This window comes from Papio anubis, chromosome 18, assembly GCF_008728515.1.
Source record: "Papio anubis isolate 15944 chromosome 18, Panubis1.0, whole genome shotgun sequence".
NCBI classification, from domain to species: domain Eukaryota; kingdom Metazoa; phylum Chordata; class Mammalia; order Primates; family Cercopithecidae; genus Papio; species Papio anubis.
In genome coordinates this window covers 21243623-21255555 of record NC_044993.1, presented here as the reverse complement: position 1 = coordinate 21255555, position 11933 = coordinate 21243623, and the positions used below count along the sequence as shown (strand labels likewise).

At 47.2% G+C, this 11933-nt stretch overlaps 1 protein-coding gene and 1 non-coding gene across 4 annotated transcripts in view; both read left to right on the top strand.

The window, feature by feature from the left end:
• The first annotated feature begins 3427 nt into the window (after window positions 1–3427).
• The window catches only part of ZFP90 (ZFP90 zinc finger protein), a 38699-nt gene continuing 30193 nt past the window's right edge, over window positions 3428–11933 (top strand). Inside the window, exons 1-2 of one of the 3 annotated variants that reach the window (XM_021932095.2) lie at window positions 3428–3536; window positions 6401–6558. Coding sequence is in view for 1 of the 3 variants with exons in the window: in XM_021932089.2 (XP_021787781.2) it covers window positions 6274–6558 (285 nt within the window). In the remaining 2 variants the exon portion in view is untranslated. Of the gene's footprint in view, window positions 3537–5187; window positions 6559–11933 lie in introns of those variants that run through there. The other 2 variants (XM_021932089.2, XM_021932094.2) reach the window with 2 other exon arrangements.
• LOC116271404 lies at window positions 8882–9026 on the top strand. Its single transcript, XR_004179959.1, has one exon. It is a non-coding gene; the product is annotated as a U4 spliceosomal RNA (small nuclear RNA).

Here is an 11933-nt window from a genome sequence, read left to right as displayed (position 1 = left end):
AAAAGCGTAACAAAATCTGTACTAGCTTTATTCTGTTTTGAATATTTTGAGTTTGGGGGTGGCTAGTGTCATGGAATATTATCTAGGACTCTGGTTGCAGCAAAGAACCCACTTGATTTATTTATTGACTTTATTTATTTATTTATTTATTTAAGACAGAGTCTCCCTCCGTCACCCAGGCTGGAGTACAGTGGCATGATCTTGGCTCACTGCAGCCTCTGACTCTCAAAGCGATTCCCCTGCCTCAGCCTCCTGAGTAGTTGGGATTACAGGGGTACACCACCATGTCCGGCTAATTTTTTGTATTTTTAGTAGAGATGGGGTTTCACCATGTTGGCCAGGCTGGTCTCTTAACTCCTGACCTCAGGTGATCCACCCGCCTCGGCCTCCCAAAGTGCTGGGATTACAGATGTAAGCCACCACGCCCGGCCAGAGAACCCATTTTAAACTGGCATAGGACAAAACAAAACAGGAAGAAATTATTGGTGCATATAATTAAACTGTCAAACTAGCAGGGCTAGAGCTGCACGCAGGGCCAGCTAACTTGGGACTGGCACAAAAAGAACTCCTCTCTCTCTCTCTGCCGCCTCCTCTCCCTTCCCTCCTCCCATCTCCCTCTCCCATCTCCTCTCCCATCCCTCATCTCTTCCTCCCCTCTGTCTCTCTCAGCCTGCACTCTGGACTCCTGTCTGTGTAATGGCTTCCAGTCCTCACAGCTCTGCTACAATCTAGGGGGAAAGGCTTCCTTCTACAGAGCATCTACATAAAACATCCAGAGGGAAGCATCTGATTGGCCTGCTTTGGGTCACATGTAGTCTGTGATTGCCCCCATCACCAGAACTTCATAGAGGAGGAGGAAGAACTGCCCCTAAAGGAAGAGGGTGCTCTTACTGAGAGATGAGGGAAGGGATGCTGGGTGGGGTAGGGGAGAGATCCCATTACAACATATAAAATAGGTAAACGTACATATTGATTAATAGAAAATTAGTTCCTAAATCTATTGGTTATAAGAAAACAATTTTCAGGCCGGGTGCGGTGGCTCACGCCTGTAATCCCAGCACTTTAGGAGGCCGAGGCGGGCGGATTACGAGGTCAGGAGATCGAGACCATCCTGGCTAACACGGTAAAACCCCGTCTCTACTAAAGAATACAAAAAATTAGCCGGGCATAGTGGCGAGCGCCTATGGTCCCAGCTACTTGGGAGGCTGAGGCAGGAGAATTGCGTGAACCCAGGAGGCGGAGGTTGCAGTGAGTCGAGATTGCGCCACTGCACTCCAGCCTGGGCGACAGAGCAAGAGTCCGTCTCAAAAAAAAAAAACCAAAAAAACAATTTTCTAATGCAGTTCAGGTTCCGGTGTGGTGGCTTGCACACACGGTGTTGGTCATCAGACCAGCGCCATCCAGTCTCTCAACCACAGAGGGGCAGAAAGCCCTGGAGAAGAACGATGCTGAGCCTACAGAGTCAGAGGCAGGCCAGAAGGGACCCTGGAGGGCCCTTGAAGACAGAGGCTCAACTGTGACATGGGAAGGTATACAGCTCCGAGGACAGCGGCTTCTTGGATCCTGGGTGACACTTGGTGTCAGAGTGGGCTTGGCAAGTTTCTTAAATTCTCTGAACCTGTTACCCCAGGTGTCAAACGGGGATGAGAATATCTACCTCACAGGTTGTTAAATTCAGTTGAGATAACGCAGGTGAAGTGCCTCGCGCGGTCCCCTGCCGGTATTGCTGCTATGCGGTTGGCTTTAGAGCAGTATTGCGTCGCAGAGGACGGCAGGTGGCGCTCGAGCCCAGCAGTTTTGAGATGCACGCCCGAGAAAGTCGAGGCAAAGCAGGCGCCTGGTGTCTGTAGAGGAAAGGTAGCCGGGGTGCTGGGACACGCTTTCTCGAGGTCGAAAGTGGGTGGGCGCGCATCTCGTCCTCAGATCCCGCAGAGGAGGTCAGAAGCTACCCAGGCCCCACTTAGCGGTTCAGCCCTGTTTTCCCGTCAGGGCACCCGGGTTCCCTGTTGCTCTGGGAATCGCAGGTTCTCTGGCTTAACAGAAGCAGATCTGGCTACGTTCGCCGGGTCCCATCTCTTCTCATGGTTTTCATGGAAACCAGAGGGTGGGGCACTTTAATGAAAGTTTTAAGTTACAGAAAGTTGGATATTCTTGTGTTATGGGGGAGACCCACTCCGGGCCGAGGGAGGAACTGGAGGTCCAATCCACGTGAATGTTAATGTTTTGTTTTCTTTTGTTTTTTGTTTTTTGGGGTTTTTTGTTTTTGTTTTTGTTGTTTTTTTTAGAGACAGGGTCTCGCTCTGACCATAGCTCACTGCACCCTCGATCTCCTGGACTCAAGCGATACTCCTGCCCCAGCCTCACAAGTAGCTGGGCCACCACACCTGGCTAATTTTTGTTTGCTTCTGTTTTTGTTTTGTTGTTGTTGTTGTAGAGACAGGGGTGGGGCGGGGGAGTCTCACTATGTTCCCCAGACTGGTCTCAAACTCCTGGGCTCAAGCGATCCCCCCGCCTCGGCCTCTCAAAGTGTTGGGATTACAGGTGTGAGCCAGCAAGCCCGGTCCCTCGTGGATGTTTTTATTTTTTGTTTTTTGTAGGTACACAGCAGGTGTATATATTTATGGGGTCTATGAGAGGTTTTGATAGAGACATGCAACGTGAAATAAGCACATCATGGAGAATGGGGTCCTCGTGGATATGAAAGATAGAACAGGCAACAAGGAAGGCATTTGATGTTAACGACGGGTCCCTGATGCTCTCCCAGGCTGGGATGGGACTAGGTCCCGCTGAATGCCTCATCCTCCGCCCTCCAAGCCCAGGAGCGCCCTCTTGCCCACCGGACGCGGGGTTTGAAGAGGTTTGGGGGCACCACTCGGGCACCTGGAGACCTCTGCCAGTCTCTCTGGTCCCGCCCCTGCGTTCCCGGTTTCCGGTGAACGTGCGAGTAGGTCTTTTCTGCCTTCGAACTCCTGAGTAGCTAGCAGAACCCAGAGGAGCTAGCGGAACCCCAGGCCGTTGTCATGGAGACAGCGCGCCGAACTATGTGGTTCCTGATTGGCTAGGAGGCACGTCCCCGCCCTCCCCTTCCCGCTGGTGGCTGGGCGGCGTACATGGAGATGAGGACCCGCGGGAGAAAATGGCTGCGGGCTCTTAGCACCTGGGGACTTCTGCGCCTCGCAACCCGACGACAACGGCTGGGACGGAGTCTGGCTTCCAGACCCCCTGCGGCAGGTGCTGGGCGAGGCAAAGCTGCGCTTCCTCTGCAACTAGCCTGCCGCTTCCCTCCCTGCGCCCCCTCCCCCAGCCCCGAGCGCGGACCTGGAGCGGAGAGGAGGGGGCAGTGCCTCGAACCCGGGGCCGCAGTCGAGGGGCGCGCGTCGTTGCTCTGGGACTCACTGCCGACCAACCCCCATTCCTCAGGTGCTCAGCCCCTTCCCCAAGGCGCAGGACGTAGAGCCTGGGCGGGGCCCCCTCCCGAGCAGCAGTCAGCGGACCTGCACGAGTCAGACTACACTTCTGGTGCACCTGGGACCTTGGTGCGCTGGGTTGAGGGCTTAGGGGTGGTTCTGGTTGGGGTGGCGTTTTGGAACTGTGCGCAGGAGCCGATGAATTCCCCCGAGTGTGTGTTTTCTGTATGTGTCTCCGTCTGTGCAGAAATCCGAGCCAACCACTAGAGCTCTGTGAATGGGGAGAGCTTCACCCTCCAAAATATCCAGTTGGTCCCCTCACCCATAGCAACTCCAGGTTTTATAAATAATACTCTTTGAGACCCGGTGCGATGGCTCACGCCTGTAATCCTAGCACCTGGGAGGAGAGGCGGGCGGGTCACTTGAGCCCGAGTTGGAGCTCAATAAGGCCAAAAGTGTAAACAACCCAAATGCCCACCAACTGATGAATGACTAGACAGAATGTGATATATCCATATAATCATATATTATTCAGCAATACAAAGGATTGCGTTGCTGATATGGGCTACAACATGGGTGAACCTCAGAAGCACTACTGTTATAGGAAAGCGGTCACTATCCAGACCCCAAGAGAGGGCTCTTGGCTCTCTCACAAGAAAGAATTTAGGGCGAGAGGTCCATAGTGCAAAGCAAAAGCAAGTTTATTAAGAAAGTAAAGAAATAAAAGAATAGCTACTCCATAGACAGAGGGCTGCTGGTTGCCCATGTTAATGATTATTTATTGATGATCTACTAAACAAGGGGTGGATTATTTATGCCTCCCCTTTTTAGACCATTTAGGGTAACTTCCTGATGTTGTCATAGCATTTGTAAACTGTCATGGCGCTTTTAGGAGTATAGCAGTGAGGACGACCAGAGGTCACTCTTGTCGCCATCTTGGTTTTGGTGGGTTTTAGCCGGCTTCTTTACTGCAACTTGTTTTATCAGCAAGGTCTTTATGACCTGTATCTTGTGCCAACCTCCTATGTCATTCTGTGACTTAGAATGGCTTAACCCTCTGGGAATGTAGCCCAGTAGGTCTCAGCCTCATTTTACCCAGCTCTTATTTAAAATGGAGTTGCTCTGGGTCACATGCCTCTGACACGATAAGTGAAAGAAGCCAATCATACACATACAAACAAATACATACTGCATGCCTGCAATGTGAAATGTCCAGAATAGGCAAACTATATAGAGAAAAAGTAGAACAGTGGTTGCCTAGGACTGCAAGGTGGCAGGGTAGGATTATGGAATGGCTACTAATGGGCATAAGTTTTCTTTTGGGGATGATGAAAATGTTCTAGAATTAGATTGTAGTGATGGTTGTATAAAAACTACTGAATTGTACACTTTAAACTGTGAGCTCTATAATACATGATTTATATCTCAATAAAGCTGTTAGAAAAAGAAAGGGCCTGGCGTGGTGGCTCACGCCTGTAATCCCAGCACTTTGGGAGGCCAAGATGGGTGGATTGCCTGAGTCTAGGAGTTCAAGACCAGCCTGGCTAACATGGTGAAACCCCGTCTCTACTAAAAATACAAAAATTAGCTGGGCGTGGTGGTTGGCGCCTGTAATCCCAGCTACTCAGGAGGCTGAGGCAGGAGAATCGCTGGAACCCAGGAGGTGGAGGTTGCATTGAGCTGAGATTGCAACATTGCACTCCAGACTGGGCAACAAGAATGAAACTCCGTCTCAAAAAAAAAAAAAAAAAAAAAAAATGGGTGGAGTGGGGACAAAGGTGGGATGTAGAGAAATTCTAGGAGCTCCAGAAAAAGGCAGTATTAGCAGCCAGTGGAGGAAAGAGTTTCAGGGAGATAAGTGCCAGATAGCATAAGATAAAATCTGCGTGATGTCTATTCAGGTCATCAACTAGCTAATCACTGGTCACGTTGGCAAAATCAGTATCAGAGTAAGGTGAAGGCAGAAGCCAAACAACAGTCAAACAAGGCATGAATGGGAAATGAGGACTTGGTCTTCACAAGATGGTATACTTTTTCTAGAAGTTCAGATGAAATGGGTAGGGGTAAAGAAGAATGGCAGCTGAGAGACATCTGGGGACAAGAAATCTGTGTGTGTGTGTGTGTGTGTGTGTGTATCTGACTCTCAGAAGGGAGAGATTTAAGCATGGTTATAAGTCTGATGGAAAAAGACCAAAGAAAAAACAAAATGTGAGATGTAGAAGAAATACGGATGATAGATTAGAAGGGATTGGGGACCAAGGACCCCGAGAGAGAGCACTGTTCTCCAAATCAGTAAAGGAACGTCTGTCTCTAAGACTGGAGGTGAAGTGGAGAAGTGGGCTTGAAAATGGGTAAAAAAATTGTCAACAGGCTCATTTTCCCAGCAGTTTTCAACTGCCATGATACTGGATTTTGTAGGTCAGTTTCAGCACAAGGTGGGGATAAAAGAATCAAGAGCCCTGGTAGGAAAAAAGTTCAGTTGACTGGCTGTGAGGTCTTCATAAAGGAGGAAGAGAAACAAATGCTGACATTAAGAGAAAATGAGAGACCAAGAGGCCATAGGGACTTTTGTGACATATAGTCAACCCACTGAAGTCCCTCTTTATCCTCCAAAACAATATAATAACCTTAGAACCTTTAATCTCTCATCAGGAGCACCTTGATTTTCTTCTGTTGACCTGGATTTTAGTTTCATCTTTTTTGAAACCCACAAGACATAATAGTTTTATATAGTCAATTTTAATTTAGATTTGCACATAGATTTACCATTTTCTTTGTTCGCTGTTTCATTGTCTATATATGACTTTTCATGTGGAATCATTTTCCTTCCATTTGAAAGACACCCAACTTTAATAAGTCTCTGTTGATGACATTCTGTTTTTTGTTTTTCAAAAAATCCCTCTATTTAATCCTCATTCATGAAGATATAATTCCAGCTGTCTTCCATTGTTACCATCTTCTAATTCTCCTTTTTTATTGTTGTTTTGAGACAGAGTCTTGCTCTGTTGCCCAGGCTGGAGTGCAATGGTGCAATCTCAGCTTACTGCAACCTCCACCTCCCAGGTTCAAGCCATCCTCCTGCCTCAGCCTCCCAAGTAGCTGGGAGCCATCACACCCAGCTAGCCATCTTCTAATTTTCATTCCTTCCAAGGTAATATGTTTTTTCTCTCTTGCATTTTAAAGATCTTCTTTGATGTTCTACAGTTTCACTATGATGTGTCTCAGTGTAAATTTATTTTTGTTCATCTGGCTTGGAGTGTCAGGATTCTAGAATCTTTAAATTTATATCTTTCATCAGTTCTGGAAATTTTCACCCTTTATCTTTTTCAAATATTGCCTCGATTCTCTTCTTTTCTTCTTCTGGAACCCAGATTAGATGTGTTATAGCTCTCTGCCTTTTTAAAACTTTTTTTCATCTCCTTGTCCATTTGTGGATAATTTCCTCAGATCGACCTTCTGTTCACTAATTTTCTCTTTGGCTATGTCTAATCTATGGTTAACCCTGTGCATTACTTTTTTTTTTTTTTTTTGAGGCGGAGTCTCGCTCTGTGGCCCAGGCTGGAGTGCAGTGGCCGGATCTCAGCTCACTGCAAGCTCCGCCTCCCGGGTTCACGCCATTCTCCTGCCTCAGCCTCCCGAGTAGCTGGGACTACAGGCGCCCGCCACCTCGCCCGGCTAGATTTTTGTATTTTTTAGTAGAGATGGGGTTTCACCGTGTTAGCCAGGATGGTCTTGATTTCCTGACCTCGTGATCCGCCCGTCTCGGCCTCCCAAAGTGCTGGGATTACAGGCTTGAGCCACCGCGCCCGGCCTACATTTTTAACTTAAAGATTTTCTTTCTTTTTTTCTTTTTGAGACAGTGTCTTGCTGTGTAGCCCAGGCTGGAGTGCAATGGCGTGATCTAGGCTCACTGCAACCTCTGCCTCCCGGGTTCAAGTGATTCTCTCGCCTCAGCCTCCCGAGTAGCTGGGACTACAGGCACATGCCACCACGCCCAGCCAGTGTTTTGTATTTTTAGTAGAGACAGGGTTTCACTGTATTCGCCAGGATGGTCTTGAGCTCCTGACCTCATGATCCACCCGCCTCGGCCTCTTGAAGTGCTAGGATTACAGGTGTGAGCCACCATACCTGGTCATTTTTTAAATTCTATTTGGTTCTTAAGATTTTGGATTCTTGGCCGGGCGCGGTGGCTCAAGCGTGTAATCCCAGCACTTTGGGAGGCCGAGACGGGCGGATCACGAGGTCAGGAGATCGAGACCATCCTGGCTAACACGGTGAAACTCCGTCTCTACTAAAAATACAAAAAACTAGCTGGGCGAGGTGGCGGGCGCCTGTAGTCCCAGCTACTCGGGAGGCTGAGGCAGGAGAATGGCGTAAACCCAGGAGGCGGAGCTTGCAGTGAGCTGAGATCCGGCCACTGCACTCCAGCCTGGGCGACAGAGCGAGACTCCGTTTTAAAAAAAAAAAAAAAAAAAAAAAAAGATTTTGGATTCTTGTTCTTTATTCATATGTCCAACCCCTACTTTAGTCTATTAAAATAAATTTTTGACGACTGGGCACGGTGGCTCATGCCTGTAATCCCAGCACTTTGGGAGGCCGAGGCAGGCAGATCACGAGGTCAGGAGATTGAGACCATCCTGGCTAACACAGTGAAACTCCGTCTCTACTAAATATACAAAAAATTAGCCTGGCTTGGTGGCAGGTGCCTGTAGTCCCAGCTACTCGGGAGGCTGAGGCAGGAGAATGGTGTGAACCCATTGGGAAGCGGAGCTTGCAGTGAGCCGAGATCATGCCACTGCACTCCAGCCTGGGTGACAGAGGGAGACTCTGTCTCAAAAAATAAACAAATAAAAATGAAATGAAATTAATTTTTGAAACATAGTAGACATAGTATTATAAATTTTGTGTCTGACACTGACAACTCCCTATATTTGAGGTTGTTATGAATATTATACTATTTTTTCTACTGTCATTCATGGTTCCATGTTTTCTGCATGTGCTTTGTGTCTGTGATTCATGACTGTGAGCTCATATTTCTTGGGATTACATTTGGGGAAGTCCTTTGAAGCCTGGACTGGAGGTAAGTTCTCCCAGACTGGATTTATGTTTGATTCTGCCAGATGCCTGGAAGCACTGTTAGCCGAGAACCAATTTAAACTACATTCTCAGCTTGCAGTTTTTTGAACCACCCAGGGACTGTGAATACAGGTTGTAATTCCACATAGGAACCAGCTTTGGTTACAAATTCTCAGGAAAGATATCCACCAACCACCTCCACCAATCCCCCTACTCATTGTGAAAGTTTGAAACAGGTAATTTACCTTGCAGTCTCTACCATGGGAGTATTCATCTATGGAGTCCTAATTTTCATTGGGTGGTGGGGAGTGTCTTCTATTAGGTATCCTACTTTGGATGGGGTCTGGGTTTTGTCACTTGGCTCTTGTGCCTACAGGACTATGAAAAACAAAGCTCTTAGCTTTGTGCAATGGCAGTATCGTAAAAATGGGGTTTATCCGAGGCACAATTACTGCTAATTGAAAACTTTTCCCAACACACTGCCATAATGACGTGAACTATACTAGACATTGGCAATTTAATTTTTGACAGTCTCTATGGAGACTGAAGGAGAAAAAAAGAAAAACAAAGCTCAAGTTTGCCTCATTTGGCAAATGATTCCCAGGTGAAAGCTAGCATTCTATGTTCTGCCTACTACTCTAAGTTATTCATTTTGTTTGGGTTTGGGCTTCTCTGTATTCCTTACCAATTTTCTAGCTTATCAATACATTTTAAAAGATTTTTAAAATGTTTTATCCAGCATTAAGGTTGCTGAGCCACACTCTTAGAAGCAGAAGTGCATCTGTGAGTTCCTTAGAGGAAACCAGTAGATACCTGACTTGGAACACCCAGCTCTGCTTCAGCTTCCTTCATTCTCCAGCTGGGTGTGAGCTTCTTCTCACACCCAGTTAATTCCACAGCCTCTTACCATTGTGAACTGCACACCTCTCCCCTGGGGGCTAAAGCCCAATTATTTTCCAGTACATGTAATTTCTACACAAACAGTAGAAATTTAGGTTGCTCTCCTTACAAACAGCATTGTTCTCTTTCCCTTTTCTCTGGGAGGTAGCAGGGCAGTTTTTAAAACCTCCCCCTCTCCTGGGTAGGCTCAGTGTTTGAGTGCTCTTTCTCACATTCATCTTGCAGGTGGGAGTGGGGATGAACACTGCCTTCCACACTAGGTAGAAGGCTTGCTCATCTGAGGAATTCTTTTTCTTTCTTTTGAGAGAGGGTCTTGCTCTGTCACCCAAGCTGGAGTACAGTGGCACGATCTCAGCTCACTGCATCCTCACCCTCCTCTAGCTCAAGGTGATCCTCCCACCTCAGGCTCCCCAGTAGCCGGGGACTACTGGTGTGCCACCACACCTGGCATTATTATTATTATTATTACCATTATAGAAACAAGGTCTCACTATGTTGCCCAGGATGGTCGGGAACTCCTAGGCTCAAGCGATGCTCCCTCCTCAGCCTCCCAAAGTGTGGGAATTACAGGCTACCGTGCCTGGGTAGGGACTTTTTCTTTTCTTTCCCATCATACTGTTATATAGCCTGGGAAAGAAGGGTGGCATTGAGTCAATGGTTAATAGTAACAGAGCAAATTCAGAATTCAGCACCCAGCTTCCTTTGATAAGACCTGAGAGGTTCTCACCTGAAATGTTTTCATCTTTCCTTAGAATATAGAACTTAATCCTCAATTCTGAGTCCTGGTTACCAATTCTGGGACAATAGGAAAAATTCCTCTTATTCTCTCATAGTGATTCCACTGCTGTTACTAAGCCAGTGACTCTCATCACACAAAGTAAAATCCACACCCCTCATCACAACCTCCAAAGCCTTGCTCCATCAAGCCCCAGTCTACCTGCCCTACCTCTGCTCTGCTCACTCTCTTATCCCTCACTCTGCTAAGCTACATTACGCATCTATCTGTTCCTAAGCACACCAAGCTTGTTCCCATCTGAGAGCTTTTGCACCTTCAGTTTCTTCAGCTTGGAATTCTTCTCCCCTTGTGCACCTGCAGTTGGTTTTTTTGTTGTTGTTGTTGGTGGTGGTTTTTTTGTTTGTTTTTGAGACAGTCTCCATCTCTTACCCAGGTTGGAGTATAGTGGTGCAGTCTTGGCTCACTGCAACCTACACCTCTGGGGTTCAAGTGATTCTCCTGCTACAGCCTCCCAAGTAGCTGGGACTACAGGTGCATGCCACCACACCCTGCTAATTTTTGTATTTTTAGTAGAGATGGGGTTTCACCATGTTGGCCAGGCTGGTCTCAAACTCTGACCTCAGGTGATCCGCCCCCCTCAGCCTCCCAAAGTGCTAGGATTACAGGCGTGAGCCACCGTGCCCAGCCTGCAGTTGCCTTAGTTGCAGCTACTAAGTCACTTGCCTCAGGCCTCCCGGTCCACTCTAATTCATACTTCTGAATTATGCGTTCTGCTAATTCCAGAGCACTATATTCACAAAGCAGTGATAGAAAGCACTCATTAATTTATATATATATATATTTTTTGAGACAAAGCCTCGCTTTGTCACCCAGGCCAGAGTGCTGTGGTGAAATCACAACCCACCACAACCTCTGCTTCCCAGGTTCAAACGATCTTCCCACCTCAACCTCCCAAGTAGCTGGGACTTGACAAGCGCACACTATTGCAACCAGTTAATGTTTGTATTTTCTTATAGAGACGGGTTTTGCCATGTTGCCGAAGCTGGTCTTTTAATTCCTGGACTCCTCCCTCCTCAGCCTCCCTGTGCAATTGACATGTTATTTCATTACTTGGTAGCCCCTTGCGCAGGATTTTGTGTTTGGGACAAGCCAACAGTAATGGAAATTTTCTTCCTTTTGTTTTGTTTTGTTTTGTTTTGTTTTTTTGAGATGAAGTTTTGCTCTTGTTGCCCAGGCTAGAGTCCAATGGTGCAGTCTCGACTTACCACTACCTCTGCCTCCCGGATTCAAGCGATTCTCCTGCCTCAGCCTCCTGAGTAGCTGGGATTACAGGCATACGCCACGATGCCCGGCTACTTTTGTATTTTTAGTAGAGACAAGGTATCTCCATGTTGGTCAGGCTGGTCTCAAACTCCTGACCTCAGGTGATCCACCTGCCTCAGCCTCCCAAAGTGCTGGGATTACAGGCTTGAGCCACCGCACCTGGCATAAAGCATTTATTTTTGAATGTTCATATTTTTGATAAAGCAGTGTGACATCAGGAACATTTTGTTTCAGTCATTTTCTACCATGTTGGTATGCGATGCTCTAATGTTAAGAAATCAAGCTGAAATCTAGGAAATGTAGACTGAATGTCTGTGATATATAACACATAATTACATAAACCTAATGGCTGTATCTAAAAGTTGACCTATCTTTGTGCTGAAAATTTCCATCCGGCCGGGCGCGGTTGCCCACGCCTGTAATCCCAGCACTTTGGGAGGCCGAGGCAGGCAGATCACCTTAGGTTAGGAGTTTGAGACCAGCATGACCAA